Source organism: Camelus bactrianus, chromosome X (assembly GCF_048773025.1).
Source record: "Camelus bactrianus isolate YW-2024 breed Bactrian camel chromosome X, ASM4877302v1, whole genome shotgun sequence".
Lineage (NCBI taxonomy): Eukaryota > Metazoa > Chordata > Mammalia > Artiodactyla > Camelidae > Camelus > Camelus bactrianus.
Window position 1 is genome coordinate 84,319,162 of NC_133575.1, and position 18,090 is coordinate 84,337,251.

An 18,090-nucleotide genomic window follows, 5' to 3' on the forward strand; every position below is an offset into this window, starting at 1 on the left:
GACCCTCACTGTAGTTCCTCCTGCCTCCGCCGCTCTCAGGTATTGACTGGAGGCCACGAAGAGGGCCAGGCTAAGGAATAGCTCCGCCCCCTGTTGCCAGGCGGTCTGGGAGGGCTGGCGAAAAAGCGCCGAGACACCCGCGCTTGGCTGGGGGTGAAGGGATGCTGGTGACGCGTAGGGCCGGATCTTTCCCGCAAGCGGGAAATCAGCCACGCGCTTTTTTTTTTTTTTTTTCCCTTCAGCACCTGAGAGTAAGCCTGGCTCTGGTTTACGGATTCTTTTAAGAATATCCATTTATCAGGATGGCAGCCATACTGTCAGAATGAAGGAGAGATTTCTGAACATGCTTTTTATCTTGTTGTAAGGATGAGACTGAATTAAAGCACAGTTGCATCACAGAGACACACCCATAGCACAGGCTCATCCAAAGGGTAAACAAGCAATTGCAGTGTCGCCGTGGCCTGGAAGACAAGTCCCAAGGGGAAAGTGACTGAGGGCATGCCACCTGAATAATCCAGAGACACTGCAACAGAAAGCTGCATTTTGATTTTGGCTCTGGGACCAAAGATGTTCAAACAAGGGAAGGAGAATGGATTTTCCAAAATATCGGCGCAAAAAAAGATCTGATTTATCTGACCCCTGGAAAGGAGAGAAAATATAGTATACTTATGCGACTTCAGATAAAAAGCCCCTGAAGGAATCAGAAAACCTGGTTTTTGGTCCTGTCTGCTTCATGTTATCCTCAGCATCATATTCTGCATGTTGCTAATGTGTCCTTTTACACCATTATTTTATTATTTTTATGATGATACTTGCTAATTAGACCAAATAGAGCCTTTATTCTCACACCACATTTTCATAAAATATATTCCAACCATAGGTTAGAAGTAAGAGAAAAATCAGACAATTTTAGAATCATATAATTTTAGTTGTGAGTGCCATAATGCTCATAACTACAAGCTGTAAAAATAGAAGGGACTTCAGAAATCATCTAGTCTACTAGCTTCATTTTACATATGGTGAAACCGAGACCAAAGATGCGAAGGAATTTGTCCATGTGGTAAAGGCAGAAAATATTTAAAGCAGCCTCCCAGCTTTCTCTGCCTGCCATTTTCAGTAGTACCCATGGAGGACCTCTTCTTCTGACCATTTGTCGTAATTTTACCAGTTTGGAAATTTAATATGGGCCCAGGTGTATAGGCATACTTGAAGAAGGAAGGGGACTGCAAGGCAGAATATTAGTAGTCTTCAATCACATTTCATTCATCAAATATTTACTGAGTCCTTCATTGCATACAAAAGAGTATGCTAGGCATTGAGGGGACTATAAGTATTTGCCTCCAGGGAATTTATTCATTCAATATTTATTGAAATATTTATTGAATACTTTTAATATACCAGGCCCTGTTCTGGGCACTGAGAATACAGCGGTAAACAATCAGAAACCCCTGCTCTCACAGAGTTTACATTCTCAAATAAACACGTAAATGAAGAAACTGTATAATGTCAAGTGGTGATAAGTGATGTGGAGAAAAATCAGACAAGGAAGTGGGAAAATGTGCCAGGGTGAGTATAGCTTTAAGCAGGGTAGTCAGAGAAGGCCTATCTGGGAAGGTGACATTTGAGCGAATGTCACCTTCCCAGATAGGGAAAGTGAGGCAAAGGAATGAACCATGTTGATATCTGGGACAAGCAGAGGGAACAGCAAAAACCCTAAGGCAGGAGTGTGTCTGACTTGTTCAAGGAACAGTAAGAAGATTGGTGTGTCCTGTGCGGTGAGGGTTGGGGCGGTGGGCGGTGGAGCCATCTGTAAGAGAAAATAAGGAAAAATGAGATCAGTGAGATAAGAGTGATTGGTGGGAAGATGCTGAACATGTAAGACCTGGTAGATCATTTTAAGGATTGTTGCTGTTACTGAGTAAGGGTTTTAAGCAAAGAATGACGTGAGCTGACTTCTCTCTTAAGAGGATCATGCTGAGAACAGAGTGTAGGAGGCCAGATAAGAAGTAGGGAGACCAATTAAAAGTTGGCTTCCTAGTAGAGGAGATGAGACATTTATACAAATATTTATGACACAGTATAATTTAATACACTACCATAGAGAACCCTGTGTTTGAGTAAAGGGTAAGCTGCTGTAACACAGACCCTAAAATACAGTGGCTCAAATAACATAGATTATTTCTCTCTTGCATGACACACTGCCAGGCTTAGGCCAGTGGGACCATTCTGCTCCAGGCTAGGTTATGAGTCCATCCACAGTCCAGCTCGTGGGAAGCAGGTAAAGAGAGGAGGTCCAGCCAAGGGATTTCTTTGTCAGTAGGTCAGGTGGAATTTGTTCATTTCATTTTCCATCACAGCCCTTTGGAATGAGCTTAGTCACATGGCAAGAGCTTAGTTGAAAGTCACACCTACCTGCAAGAAAGACAAGGAAATGTCTTGTTTGGTGGCTCTGCATCGTGGGAGGTTTTTCTGGGGGTAGAAGCACATGAGCTCGGCCTTGAAGGATGGGTAAGGTTTTGACAGTGAGGAAACACAATTCATATTTTGTGGCAAGACAAGAAAAATATAAGCATAAAAAATTTCTCTGCCCGTTTGGGCCTCCTCTCTCCCTTTAGTGTGTACTGGGCATCTGTATTAACCAGACCTACCTAGGAGACAACCTTCCTTCTTAATCTTGTGAAGGGTCAAGATGACCCACTACTTGTTCATATGCACAGATTAAGATTATGTAAACTGTCAATACATGATTTGATGTATAACTCTTTGTCTGAAAACTGTACTTTGACCTCTCAAGGGCAGAACAGTCCTCAGAAATTTCTGAAAGATTGTCTCCCAGGTTATAATCCTCAGGTTGGCTCAAATAAAAATTTTCATTTCTTTCTTAGATCTACTATTGATTAATTTTTTTCATCGACAACAGGTAATGATTGGGAGGAGGTGGTTCTCCCCCCGGCTGGAAGCAAAGGTAAAGAAGTAGAGCGAGGTTTTGAGGAAAGGGAAGTAGTTTCCTTTGGCTGGAGTACCAAGAACCACTGTTGAGATTTTATTCTGCAGGTGATGGGAAGCCATCAACTATTCTGGAGTAAGGAAATGACATGATCATAATTGTGCTTCTGGTAAAATTATCTGTGTGGGTTAATAATAAGGGAGAGATTAGAAGAAGACAAACCAGGTTGGGAGGGTAAGTTAGTAATGTCCTTAATTGGGCCAGTAGCTACAGGGTTTAAAAAGAGGGATGGAAGAGACATTTTTTGTGAATTTCAACCTTTTGGAAATCATGGACCCCTCTGAGAATTTCATGAACGCTAGGGATCTACCCTTCAGATTAATAATCAAAGAACCTTGGACTCCTTAGATTAAAACTAATAATTCCATTAGGGCAAAAACCAAGTAATCTAATCAGCAAATTCCAGAAGGTAAATGTGTGTGGGAAAAAATGCTGTTATCTTTGTTGCTTCCTTCTCTCTCTAGAAAGGTAAGCAATGTTAGGGCATAGGGGAGGGGCTTCTTAGTCAATATCTAAGGTAAGGTAGTCCTGAGGAGAAAGTTGATTTGTTTATTTATTTTTGTTATTAAAAAAATTTTTTAGAACATTTGTGTCATTTTTTCATACAATTTATTTTATTTTATTTATATATTTATTTATTTGGTGGGAGGTAATCAGGTTTATTTATTTATTTAAAATTTTTATTTCTTATTGAAGTGTAATAGATTTACAAGTTTAGTTTCAGTTGTACAGTGAAGCAATTTAGTTACACATATATATACATGTATTTTTTTTCAGATTCTTTTCCATTATAGCTTATTACAAGAAACTGAATTGTGCTATACAGTAGGTCCTTGTTGTTTATCTATTTTATATATAGTCATGTATATCTGTTAATCCAAAACTCCTAATTTATCCTCCCCCTTTATTTTTGATGGAAGTACTGGGGATTGAACCCAGGACCTTGTGCATGCTAAGCATGCACTCTACCACTGAGCTATACCCTCCCCACCCCACCCAGAGAAAGTTTAAAGGGAACTTGAATTACAGTCATTTAGAAAAAAATGTCCTCAGACCTTTAGGGATGGTGAATATGGACAAATTAGGCCATCAGAATAGGAACAATGTGTGTGGCATAAGGATCCTAAGATGTGAGGTTTTGAAAAGGGCGTGCTGAGTTATATGTAAATAGTGATGGGTTCTGTAAGTTTGATATTATTCAAAATAAATGTGCTGAGATCCTTCTACATGCCAGGGCCTCTGGAGGGTGGGCTTATAGAGAATGAACAGTGCACAATCTTTTCTCCCTAGCAGGCAAGACAGATACTTATAGAAATAAGGTTAAGTATGGGGGTGCGTGAGAAACAATAAAAAAATCGGAAGAGTCTTGCAGGAAATGGGCCTTTCACAACCAAGGATGGCAACCTTGAGAAGAGATTTATCAAAGGCCCTGGGGCAGGCAAATGCACTTGTAGGGTGGGATTAGGTAAGGTGAAGGGAGAGGAGATGTGTTGAGACCTCAGGTAAGAAAGGTAGCTAGAAGCCTGATGGCCAACTTTATGTATCAACTTGTCTAGGCTGTGGTCCCAGTTAATGAATCAAACACTAATCTGGGGGTTGCTGTAGATGTGATTAACTTTCATAACGGTGATCTTTAAGTAGAGGAGATTTTTGTAGACAATTTGAGTGGGTATGATTCAATCAGTCTTAAGAGCAGAACTGAAGTTTCCCTGAGGAAAAAGGAATTCCATGAGTGGAATCCCAGCCTGTCCTTCCTGCTGGCCTGCCCGCAGATTTCAGACTTGACTAGCCAGCCCCACAACGGTGTAAGCCAATTCCTTCCAAGAAACCCCTTAATATACACCTCCTCCTGGATCTGTTTCTCTGATTGACCCTGACCTATACAAAACCAGTTTGTGGAGGGGTTTGGATGCCAGTTTCAGGGTGCTGAGAGTAAAAGCCTGGAGTCCTGATTCCTGAGCTGGAGAGAAAGGGGAGGGTGAAGAGCACAAATTATTTTGTTCTAGAAAAAGCTGAGGAATGCCCTCTTGCCCATATTTCATATTTCCAACTAACTCCAAAGCTCAAGGCCACTGGGAGAATTTTGTAAGCACCCTCCTCATTGGGAGGGCCCCCTCCCTTGCCTTTTCTCCCCCTCGCTCTTAGGGCAGGTCTGCTTTTGCCTCCCTCTGAGATTCCAGGCATTGGAGTAGAGTCTAAATTCACCATTTGTTCAGTCATTTCTTCTGCAGGTGTTTCTTGGGCAGCAACTATAGGCAAAATACAGTGCTCAGTCTTTGGAAAACAGAAATGGATAAAACGTGGCCTTTTCCTCAAGAAGCTTTATAGATTTGTAAATGACTACTTTAACAGCAGACAGAGAGAAAGAAGTCCTGGTTCTTTCCTCCTACCGCTGCAGGACTAGGAGGAGCTGCAGCAAAATCTTCCTTTTCTGGGCCTGCCAATCCCAGGGCACCTGGCTCCTTCTAGCATCAGCTTTAACTAGCTGGACTTCCTTGTCATCTTCAAGCAACCTTCCCTACTCCTGGGTATTTGCATTTCTTTCAAGATATTTTCTCTTTTCTATCTCCTGCCTATGTTCTGATTTTTCTCTCTCGAGGCCACTGTGACCTGTTATTGTTCAAGTCCTCACCTTCACATTTTCAGCCAACTCCTGATTCAGTGCCAAAGTAATGGTAGGTGGGTGTCTCTCTTTTGTTAAGCATACCAGAGGGCTTTCAAAGGCCACTACAAAGAGCATCACATCTGTAGAGACAGACAAATGTGCTACAGCCCACGCTGAGCACACAGGTTCTCAGGAACTGGCCTTTCCATTGGGCCCTGAACTCCCCAACTCATGTTCTCTGTTTCCAGTGAGCACACAAGCTATTTGAGGCCAGAGATCATGTATCTCCCACAGGCCCTAGCACAGACCTTCAGAGTGGATGCATTTTAAATATTTAAAGATTTGAATAGAAAATCTGGATCGATGCTGAAGAGATGTTAGGAGATGAGTATTCATGGCTTTTCAAAAGGATTCACTTTAGGAGTCCTTTGAAAGAGCAAAGGGCATAAATGTAAATCATGGTTTTATTAACGAAAGTTGATCTTGAAACAAGTCCTGCTCCAGAAGAGTTACCTCATAAAGCAAAGTTTGCTGTTTTACCTTAGGGAGGATTTGTCTGGACCCTTTAGATGCATTTCCCTCTCCCAGGGTTCCTGTGAGTTGATTTCCTGTGAATGTAGGCTTTACTGTACAAGGTCAGTATCCCAAGGAGCTAGAATCACCTGGGGATTTAAGAGATGGGAGATTTTAGCCCCCCTCGACAGAAGGGGATTAGATGAGAGCAGTAGGGCCAAGTAGGCTCTGTGGTTTGTTCTGGTGTTTAATGAGTTGGGACGTACTCCCAGTTTAATTACTGACCCAGAGAATGTTTGGTGATGCTAGAAGTACTTGCCCTTGTCTAAAAAAATGCTTAATGAAAGACTGTAGAGAAAACGTGCTTTTTAAAAAAAGCTAATAGGCCCTCTAGTTCAATCCATTCCTTTTATATAACAAGAAACTGATACTCAGAGAGGGGAAGTGAATGCCCAAGGTCACACAGCGAGTTCTTGGAAGAGCTGCAAGTAGAACCCAAATCTCCGGGCTCCTGGTGCCGGGCACTTGCTTGCAGCTCCACTACAGAGCCAAGCTGGCCTGGGCTCAGGGCTGCAGAAACAGCAAGTCAGATCAAAGCCTTTTCCATTGGTCAGTCAGCAGAGGGGAAATCTGTCCGTTTTCCACTTGGTTCTTTGATTTTTTTCCAGGTCCCTGGAGGCATTGTACATTCCTGCTGTGCCAGGTTAGGGAAGGGGCAGGAATGCTTCTGCTTGCCTTGCTTTCCTACCAATTCCCCTGCCCTCGGTGGCCAAGAGTCATGCCACTGCCATGTAGCATTTTTTCCCCTTTCTGCGTAAAAATCATACTAGGAACCAGGAATTGTAGTTACTTCCAAGAAACTGCAAATAGCTTGCCCATACTGCAGATTTATCCTCAAATGTATACAAGGTAGGGAGGGACAGATGGGCTTCTAAGTTTACAAGTGGACAGGCTGAGAGATTGAGGGATTAAGGTTCTAGAGAAGGCAGAGAGAGCACTGTTTACCTCAGTGGCTTGGACTCTCCCCACTGGCATAGTCCCATAATGGAGAGAAGGGATTTCCGACAGCCACATTAGCAAGGTCACACGACATGCATACCAATTAAAATATCAGATTCATTGCATCCCGTATTGGCTATGACTATATTTAACTTTGTGGAAAGCCCTGAGGTGCAGCACAAATTGCTTTATTTGTTAATCAGATGGCTCAAAACCAAACATATGCGCATAATACCAGTTTTTGCTTGGGGAGAGGAAGAGGAAGAAGAGGTCACTTTGAAGGGAGGGCAGGCCTAGAGGATTATTGCCATGTAAGGCATTGAGAAGCCAGAGGAGTGCTTGAGGTCCAGGATATCCTGGTGAGAATGGGGTAGGGAGGAAACCCAGCATGGGAACCGAAGCCAACTTTGCCTTCTCAGCCCTCCTGCCATAATCCTGGGAGCTAAGCTGCCCCCCACCCCCTTGGGTCTTTGAAAATCATTTCTCCTGCTGCCCCTGGCACGCTGCCATGGGTTGGCAAACTGCTAGGGTGGGAGTGGGATGCATGGGAACTAAACACCGGGCACAGTAGATGTCACTGGGAAACTGGCTAAGAGTGCGGAGTTGGAAGTCATTTCCTATGAGCTCAGCCTGAATGTTGAAGAAAAATGAGATGTTCGAGCCTCCATCAATTATAGCTGCTTCTAGTGAGGAGGCTAAGAATGAAGAGAGGAGAGGAGGCTTTCAGGGAAACGAGCCAGGGAATTGGTCCAAGGCCAAGAAGAGCCTTAGGGCTGCCTGACTGTGTCCACCCCAAGATGGGGCTCTCCACTGAGGGAGCGGGCGGCCTTCCCAATTTCAAAAGAAAGGCCCAAGAGGGAGGAGGCCTCACATATGCCTTTTAGAAGGGGAGACGGTTTTGACTGAAAATAATGGTTATTTGAAAGAAACAGGCACCCAATTTTCTAGTGCCAGGCTCTTGGTGCAAGCTTAATTAGTTTCTGTGGACCAGCTGCGAGTGGGGCAGTTCGATTTGCACTTGTTAAGCTCGTACAACTAAGATTCAGGATTTTTATAGCTGTTTTTTTAGCACCACCTCATTAATCCTCTGAGCCGCAGAGGGAGGCGGAAGACTCAGTCATCTTCATTTTAGAGAAGAGACCCAAAGAGGTGAAATGACTTGTACCCCGTCATGTGGCAAATCAGCGGCTGGGCTGAAAATAGAACCGAGTCCTGATTTTGGGGGGAACTGCTCACCTTAGCCCACACGGCCGCCTTGCTTTGCTTGCTCATTGTGGATGCAGAAATCTCCAGCTTGCACAGATTCTGGCTCCCTTCAGTCTCTGCCCGGGGCCGACCCTGTGCTAAGGTGTGTAAAAGGCAATACTGGGGCCGGGAAGGAGGCTTGGATAAAGCTGCCCCATCTCCTCCTGGTGTTCCTTCCTGGCACCCTGTCAGGCCAGGTCTATTATCCCCGAATGAGTGCCTGACCCCAACCTGTGCCCGGACCCATGGAAACAGGCCAGTCCTAGATGTCCTCCCATTGGGGCCCACACCACCAGTTAGTTCATCTGATGGGCCCTGAGCACATTCAACATTTCCAGCAAAGCTTGTCTAGGGTAGAGAAGAGTGAACCTGGATGCTGGGAAGGTGGGCATGGGAATGAAGCCAGAATTATCAGGCCCAAGTCTCAAGTGTCTTTGAAATGATTTGTTTTTTTACAGGGTGTGCAACTTCTGCATTCCTCCCTATGATATTTTTACATAAACACATTTAAGATGATCACTCGTGTGATCTTTGACTCTCAAATCTTTCAGCAAAGTGCAAATGCATAGGAAGATGGATCACAACCTGGAAGACTCAGACACCAGTTTCGATGATGGCTTTTTGGACATAACCCTTCCACCCACTAATTTTCATGTGGAGGTACCACTCCATCCCCTTGTTCCTAGAGGCATGTGGCACTAGGGCAGCCTGGTAAAGAGAGATGGGGCAGGGGACAGGTGAGTTTGAGATATCCCACACCTCACATCCCACTGTTATCAATGACCAGTTACCCACATGCTGCCTGTACCCCGAGCAGCCCTCTTCTGACAAGTGTGGCTGAGTCCACACCTCTGCTTTCAGGAAAGGGTTTCCAAGGTGGCACTGGGCCGAGCACTGCAGGGTAGCAGGTGAAAGGCTGTGCTGGGTTTGGAAACTGACTGGTTTACTGCTTACCAGCTGTGTGACCTCAGGATAGTGACTTTACCTCTCTGGGCTTCAGTTTTCTCCTAAGACAAGTGGATAAGCTCATAGTATCTCAAAGGGCTATTAGGAAGATTAAATGAGATCATGCACGTAAAGTACTTAGCATGGTGCCTGGCATATGCTAAGTGCTCATACACAGTCGTTGGTGCACAGTTAAAAGCAGGAATCGAGTTTTCTGTGTTGTGGAAAGCTCCCAACACACTACAAATGCATATTCTTTTCGGCTGAAGCCATGAACATAAGAATGAGGAGTCAACACACAGAGGGAAGGATGGACATCACAGACAGGAGGGCAGGGAAGCTAAAACTGAGTTCATCGTTAAGCAGTATGTCCAGAACCGGCAGCTGGAAAGGTCAGCGAGGGTACCAGAGGATGTCCCTATGATGCTGGGAGCGTGGCAGCATCTGGGGACTTGGTGTGTGAGTGTGTGGCCATGGGTGGGAAGCATTTGTTAGAAATCTGAAGTGAAACAAGCAGTCCTGTACCTGTGAGAAGGCAGGTCTCCACAATTCTCACCTCAGGTACCTTCCAGCAGGTCAGGGCTTTGAAACCAAGGAATCCTTCCCCTGCCCTGGAATTCAGGACATTTTGCCTGGGCCTGAGACTGAACTCTCAGAGGTCATTTCCTGCCACTCCATGGAGGACCTCCTCTTTGCTCCAGACACACCGACAGTTTACTTCTAGCCCGCAGAATGGGGCACAAGATGGAGTTATTACTCCCATCCTACTGGCTATTTGGAGGAATTTGATCCTAAGATATAAATTCATGCCCCGCCCCTAGTGCTGGTAGCTGATCCTCCCCTGCCCTTTTGGCAGGAAAAGTTTTGGTTGGAGCAAGTCCTTTCAGTTCATTGCTGATGAAATTGCCTGTTATTTACAGGGCCTTGACAACAGCTTGGAAAAGAAAATGTGACTGTGCCAGCACCACAGGCATCCTGGGCCCACATCAATAGTCTTTTCCCTTTAATTGACAGAAGTCAGAAGGGCAAGAGTCAGGCTCTGGGGACTCGTGTTAGGTGCCAGGTGGCTGGAGAGCATCAGCTTCAGGCTCCGACTCAGGCCGAAGATGGTGAGGATGCTGGTGGGAAGATGGCCTCCTTCAGGGCTCAGAGGTACTGTGGAGAATTGCCCCAGGGCCACAGAAGTGGAGCCCACTGGTCACCTCAGGAGAGTTGGTAAAGATTTGGAAAGTAGTTGGTGAAACTCAGCTGAGTCTGTGGGACACTGGATGCTGGACCTGACTCCTCTTTGATAGGAGGATGCCAGGCTGCCTGGCCTTGTCCAACTGCACTGACCTGGATTAGCCATCCCCAGATGAGAAAGGGTCCTTTTTCACGAAGAACAGAGGTCTCAGAGGAAGCTCTTATAGCAGTGGTTGCATTCAACAAATATTTATCGAAGACCTCCTATGTGTCGGGTGCTGTGTGGGTGGATACCCAGAGCATAGAACCGAGTAAGAATGCTTTCTGACTATGGAGTGCAGGAGCCCAAATTTCTGGGCTGTCCAGTCAGGTCATTTTGAGTGGTGGCAGGCCTCACTTCACACTGGCACTGACTTTCAGAGTCCTAACCCTGATGTTGTGGGACAGTATCCCTGATGGGCAGCTCCCCAAAGAACTCTGCCACCAGGGCTAGGCCTGTCACCCCTGGTGGCCTCCCGCATGCAGAGCCACCCAGCCCAACTATGCTGTCTCTGGCTCCTCCTCTGTACTTGGCTTCCAAACCGCTTTAGCCACAGCCTTTGCAAACATGAGAAAAAGCATCTGTGCCCAAGCTTTGGGAGGAAGTGACTCATCAGGGCTACTGTACACGGCTGTGTCATTAGTGCCTCAGGCCAACGAAGCAAGTGGGGCTGAAATTACCAAGCCACGTGCACACAGGGCTAGCATCATCCAGAGGACTGGGTTTTTTTTGTTTTTTTCTAATTCATCATGGTGGGTGGGTGTAGCAGGGAGAACTTTTTCTAGTTGGCACAAAGGCATCTCATAGGCTAGTGGGGATCTGTGATTACTGGAAGGAAACAGAACAGGAGAAACAGAATCATTGCTCACCACTAGGTAACTCTCTGAAAAGCCAGAAGTCAGCCCTGCTTAGGGTCCTGCTGCTTCTATTTTATGGAAACGTCCTCCTCCCCTCAAGAAATTGCCAGAGGACACCATAAGGGACTGGGCAGCCTAAGCCACAAGGCAGGCAGGCTATGTTCTGAGGTGACCGGGCATGTTTCAGAGGGAGAGGCCCCATTTCCCAGCCACAACTTGAAAGCTGAACTAAATCCTTATCTCCTAACTCCCAGACAGTCTGGGGCACTAGACACAGAGCACATTGTGTTTTGCCCCACCCCATACCACCCCATACCACCCCCAGCCCCCAGCTCTGAGGTCACAGCCATGGTGCAGGTGAGCCAAAGGCCCCAGGGTCAAGAGAAAGGAGTAGATAGTATCCAACTCCGTGGCCAACAGGAGACTTCTAAGAGGGGAAAAGGGGAGGTGGGAAGAGCAGGGTCCTCAGTTTCCCTCAACCACCAGGGCCCAGGTAGATGGGCACAGAGGCCCAGGGGGAGCACGCAAAGGGCCGCTGGCAACCAAACATTCAAGGACACAAGAACACCCACAAAGTGGCACCATGAAGACTTATTGGGATAGTAAGATGAATAGATTTAATCATTCTTGTCGGAAAAACAAGACATAAATTAGTATATATATAGAATTTATATATTTTATGTAGTATATATACTATATACAGACAATAGAAAATGTGTCCTCTCCATGAGGCTGAGGGAGAGGTGAAGGATGGCGGTGGAATGAATGACACAGGCGGGGTCTGAGTGGGGAAGGGGCAGGATCAGGAAGCTGGGAGAAGAGGAAGACCACGTCAGCACGCGGGCGGGCTGCCAGTGGTCTCGGGCACAAAGGTTCCCCACTGGCTGCATCTCTGGTCCATTAAACAACTTGGTCCTGTGGGACTGGGGGGGGTGTGGGCTGGCTTCTGCAGAAGAAGCTCCCCCAATCCTTGCCGGGAGGAATTGCCACTCAGGGGGATCTTTTTTGCACTTGGGGGTTCCAAGGATGGATGGGGTGGGGTGGCTTAAGCACAGTGTATATCTTTATAAAACTCACATAAGAATGGGAGGTTTCACACGGGCCTCTCACGGAATGATGAAAGAGAGGCAGACACAGGGCATGAGCATGTGGGAAACAGGGAGGTATGGAGAGGTGGACGACAAGCAATCTATACAGAAGAAGCATTGGCTTTCTTTGTTCCCTACAATGGGACGATTAGTAGGGACTCCGTGTCTTCACTCCCAGGAAGGTTGTAGGGTGGGGGGCGGTGACGGCAGCAGATGTGTGTCAAGGAGGATGCTAAACAGTGTGAATTCCCTTCCAGAAGACTCCAGGGGGTGGGGGAGGAGAGAGAGAGAGAGAGAGAGAGAGAGAGAGAGAGAGAGAGAGAGAGAGAGAGAGAGAGAGAGAGAGAGGTGCAGGACCGCACCGGGTAAGGCGCTCAGCTTCTTTTCTTAGAGAGACAAATCCACAGGGTCAATACACAGCCAAAAGCATATACTCAGGATTAACATATCACGCTAGCTTCCAGAAGTTTAAGATATAGTCATCAACACCCCCCACCCCCGACCCCCTTCCCCCCACCCCCCCACCCCCCACCCCCAATCTGTAGCTAAGTCGTACTCCTAAGGACAGTCTGTCTGGTAGAGATGTTGAGAGGAGCCGCTCACCAGCAACAACAGCCCCTGCGCTGAGCTGGGCTGGGCCAGGCGGGCTCCGAGGCCTGCACTGGGTCTCCCCAGGGCAGACGTGTTCACCAGGTACCTTACCCAGAACTTGTGGGGTGACCTCAGATGCTTGCTCCCTAGTGGACTGAGCTGCCCTGCCCGTCAGTGAGGGGCAGGGCACTTTGGGGATGGGATGGCTGGTGTGGAGCTACTGGGCCTGGGGGCGAGCACGCCTGAGGCTGCCAGCCTGTCAGGGTGGCTGCAAACAGCCCTGTGTGGCTGTTTTCTGCAGACCTACCACCTGGGCATGGGCCCTCTGCGGTGGCTCCTGCCGAGTGAGTATGAGCCCAGGGTGGGCGGGCACATCTCCGCTGAGTGCTCTCTCCCGCCTCTGCTCGCTTGGCGCCCTGGCCTGCAACTACTGCCACTGCTCCTGGGAGGGGAACAGATGCCAGGAGGAACTCAAGGCCCACAGGCCTCCTGCTTCAGGCCTGTCTCGCTCCCACCCCCAAACTGGAGCAGGAAGTGAGCCTGATGGCACGTCTCAGCCCTAGAGAAGAGAGAAAATATACCTCTGTAGCAGACGTAGTGATGGGGGGGGGGCCCTTGGCCCTCACAGTGACGCCCAGAGGCCAGGGAAGGGGTGATGATACTCAGGGTGGCAGCTGCCTGGAGCCCTCAGGGACAGCCTCAATCCAGGGAGTTGTCACTTCCCAGAGGCTGAAGGCTTTGGGACCCTGACTGGCCCAGCAGAACACACACTCACCACAAGATGCAAAGACCACGAAGCTCAAACCTGGGGCCGTGGTTGGGGAAGGGGGACAGGCCTGGGCTGATGCCCTACTTAATAAGGGTTTTTAAGGAGCGGGTGAATGTGCTCATAACAGTCGCTGAAGTCGGGGAGCCTGGTGGGTGCCCTGCAGCTGCCCCCACAGCAGCTGCCGCCTGCTGTTGCTGCTGCTGCTGCTGCTGCTGCTGCTGCTGCTGGTTAAGGTTCCGGGCGGTGGACTCCTCAGCTGCGCGCAGCAGGAAGGTGTAGTTCCTCACCACCTCTTCCACCTTGGCCAGCAGCTCTTGGCGCTGGGCCTCGGAGCGCACGATGAACACCAGCCGCACGAAGGTCTCAATGAGGCTGCTCAGCACCTGGAAGCTGCCCGTGATGGCTGCCAGCATGTGAGTTGGGCTCTTGTCCACATTGGCCACTCGACGGCAGGAGGCCCGGAGCTCCTTGAACTTGAGAGCCAGCTCGAGTTTGTACTCGGAGATCTGGGAGACGTAGGGCTTGGGGGCGCGGGCCTCAGGGCTGGCCACGCACTGCCGCAGGACTGTCAGCAGCTCGTTGGTGTCCAGCCGGGCAGCCAGGAAGCCATCAGGCAGGCCATAGGCGTGGGCCCGCAGGGCATTGATCTTGGCCAGGCTCCCCTCAAAGGTAGACACCCGCAGGTCAATCTCCTGGGTGCGGGAGGCCCCAGGGCTACTGCTGCTGCAGGTGGCGGCATCCAGCACCTGCAGGGTCCTGCTCACAACGGGCACCACCTGCTCGTCCAGCTTCATGCCGGGCAGGATCTTCATGGGGATGGAGTAGGAGAGCTCATCCTTGCCGTCACTGGCGTCATCTGCCATGTCGCACTTGCGGTAGTAGAAGCAGTAGCGGATGGAGCAGCACTTGCCACTCTCACTGTCCTCGTCCAGCTCTGCGGGCTTGCGGTACACCTCCTCTGGCAGTGAGAACACGGCCATCTGTCTGGGGCCTTTGGTCTCAGGGGCAACGTGGACGTAGGACGGGTCTCCCAGGGTCGGGGACTCCAGCGATTTGCTTTTGGGACCCACGCCTAGGGGGAGGCCTGCCTCTACCTCCTTGGCCTCCCTGGGCAGCATACCCAGGGGTGGGTGCGGGTAGACATCCGAGGTCAACGAGGCCCTGTCGCCCTGGTCCAGCTCACTGATGCTGTAGCGACGCATCAGTTTCCTGTAGTTGGGAGCCCCTAGACATTCGCCCCCGGAGGCACACGTGGTCAGGCACGAAACGCCGCTCTCAGGGTCTGATCGGCACTCTCGGGATTCCAGGCTGGTGGAGCGGATGCGCTGGACACTGGTGGGGCTGCCGAGGCTCAATCCCGGGCCGGTCTCAGGCTGCTTCTGGGTAGGGGGGATTCTGTCCCTTTCCCTTCCCCGGAGGCTGGGCACCGGCGTCTGGGGGGCCTGAGGTCGGCCTCCGCGGCACATGCGCTTGCAATCGCAGCTGCGCCTCTGCTCTCGGGACATGCCAGGCCCCTGCTGCACGGGGCTGCTGCGGAGCTGGCAGCTGCAGCGGCCTGGCGCTGGGGGTTGCAGGTACTCAGTGCCCGGCAGCTCCCCCTGGCTTGGTGGCTTGAGAAGTTCCTCGAGGAACTCTAGCTCATACTGCTTGACCTTCTGCAGCTGGGCCTGCCGCTCATCGGTCTCCTTCTTCTGGCGGGTTGGGAAGGTGGCAGAGAATAAATTGCGGAGCCGGAAAGGGCCTCGGGATGATTTGGGCTTGGTGGGGCCTTCAGAGGCCAAGTGGGCTCCATCCAGGGTCGTTTCAACCTTCCTGGAGGGCATGGTGCTCACCTGCCGGCTGGTGGCCTGAGGCCTCAGTGGGCTCTGGCCACGAGGCTGGCAGCTGGGGCTGTGGCCTCGGGACTGGCCGCTGGGGCTGGGGCCACGGGGCTGGCAGCTGGGGCTCTGCAGAATCATGGGGTAGCCAGCTCGGGGGACCAGACTGGTCTCTTCAAGCTTGCTGCTTTGGGGTGTGCTCTCTAGCTGTCCCTTCTCCCCCTGGCCGGAGATGGTGCCCGGCTTGTGCAGGGAAGGCTTAGCACCCTCGGGCCCACCCTTGCCTGCCATCTCCCCGCTTGCTTGCTTGTCCACTGACTCTCGACTCGTGTGCGAGAGATAGCTTTTGGGAGGGATGCTTTGAACAGGCAGCCTGTCCTCTTGGGAGGAGAGGTGCAGACTATCAGTTCGGCTGCCTGTGGGTGCTCTGGAGCTGGATGAGACCTCTGGGCTCAGCTGCTGCTGGGAATTTCGTGAGGTCTCCAGAGCACCAGGGCTCATTTTGAACTTAAGATTCTTATTGGCACTGCCGCCCAGCATGCTGACTTCTGGCCTCCCTACGCTGGCCTCCAGCCTTCTCTCCCCACTGCTGGGAGGGTTCCCCAAGGCCCCGCCAGGGGCAGGTAGACTCTTAGTGTGAACCACCTGCTGGAGGGCAGCCGAGATGATGGCTGGAGTCACGCTGCCCTTTGGGTCCAGGATGAGCTTCGGGCTCAACCTGACCTCCTTGGGCAGGCTCTCCCGTAGCTCAGAGACTTGTTCTTCACTGAGGGACGGTGTGGCTGCCCTCAGTGACATCTCTAGGCCTGCCCTGGTGTGGCCAGGCCCTTTGTCCTCAGGAACTGGGGACAGCAGGCTCAGATTCTTCTGCTCACTTAGCTGCGGGGACAGGGCTGGGTGCACTGTCAGGGCGTATGTTCGCTCGCGCTGTGGCTGGGCCTCTGTAGAGGGCAGCTTCCTCCGAGCGCCAGAGGGGCCAGGACTCTGGCTTGTGACGGCTGGCTGGAGGGACGAGTTGGGATCCGGGCGCCCGAGAGAGTAAGGGGCCGTGAGAACAGCCTGGGCTGCGCAGCTCTGGATCCGGAAGGGTAGGTCCTTGCGGGCCAGGAGGCTGTCCTTATTGAGGTGCTGGGCCAGGAAGTAAGTGGTGTTCTGGTGCTGCTTCATGGCCGACATCATCTCCGACATGTCCGTGAGCTCCGAAGAGTTGGTTTCATGGCCCGAGTCCAGCGACGATTCGGGGGTGATTGTGGCCAGCACAATCAGACCTGGAGGAACAGGGACAGGGCCTGCAGCACTTACTCAGGTCAAATCCTTTACAACCATATGTAGAGAGTCTATGGGGGTCAAGGCTAGTCAGCAGTAGTTCAAGCTGGGGAAAACCAGTCAGGCCTAGGGGTACTGCAAAGCTGATGGGGGGAAGAGGGGAAGAGAGGGGACAAAGAGGCAAGCTGGGAGGGGGGTTATGAAAGACTGGAATCCGAAAGAGGAACAAAAGAGGCATAGAGATGATCTGGGCAGTTTGATGGCAAATTAACATGCAAATCACATGCAAAACAACATGCTAATCATCACTATTTTTAGATTCAACAGCTAGGAAATTTTTGTTAATTGTCCTGAAGAGAGCTGGCAAAGAGAGCTCTCTCTCTCTCTGGCCCTCCTCATCTGGCCAGGCTGGCCTACAGTCGCCGCAGCTGAGGCCATTTAGCTGAACTTGGCCTCTCTCTGGCTACCCACATGGGCCTCTCGCCTGGGAGCAGCTAGTGTTTGGAGCTCCAGACTCTGAGCAAAGAGAAATACCAGGCCTGGGGGCCGAACACATGGGGGCTGCCCAACACCAAGGATGCTCTCACATACAGAAAAGGCAGGGCTTGGTACTCTCCCTGGTCAGCCAGGTTCCCGTTGACCCCAATCTCTTGACCCTCTCTGTCCACATTTGCCCTCGCCTCACATGAACCTTCTCGTACGCCTCATTCCTCCCTACTTCTTTTCTGTTGTTGTATCACTGGCTTCTTAGTTTGAAGGCATATGTGGAAGGAAGGATGTATGTGTGACTATGGGTGCGTGTCTGACACATGTGTTTGTCTACAAGAGGGACGTATGTGGGTCTATAACAGGGACTAGTAAGCATGTTGTATGGTATGCCCTCAAAATAATAATTAATCATAATCCCTACCACATACTGAGTCCTTACTCTGCGCTAGGCAGCGTTTCTATGCTTTGCACGAACAATCTCATTTAATCTTCACAACCCTGTGTGATAGAACTATTGATCTCCAATTCATTTAAGAGGATAGAAGTGAGGCTCAGAGAGGGTTAAGTGCCTTGCCAAAGGGGACACTGAAAGTGGTGAAGAAGTCAGGACTCAAGTGTGTCTGACTGAGAGCCAACGCTTGTAGGCAGGATAAAGGCTCAGCCCTGAGCAGAGACGG

At 50.0% G+C, this 18,090-nt stretch overlaps 1 protein-coding gene across 3 annotated transcripts in view; it reads right to left on the minus strand.

Moving 5' to 3' along the window:
- Positions 1 to 13,021: 13,021 nt before the first annotated feature.
- Positions 13,022 to 18,090, minus strand: part of FRMPD3 (FERM and PDZ domain containing 3) — a 121,892-nt gene continuing 116,823 nt past the window's right edge. For all 3 annotated transcript variants that reach the window (XM_074359200.1, XM_045509983.2, XM_045509985.2), the window contains one exon: positions 13,022 to 16,926. In XM_074359200.1, the coding sequence (XP_074215301.1) occupies positions 13,922 to 16,926 (3,005 nt within the window). In that variant the 3' untranslated portion in view covers positions 13,022 to 13,921. The remainder of the gene's footprint in view (positions 16,927 to 18,090) is intronic.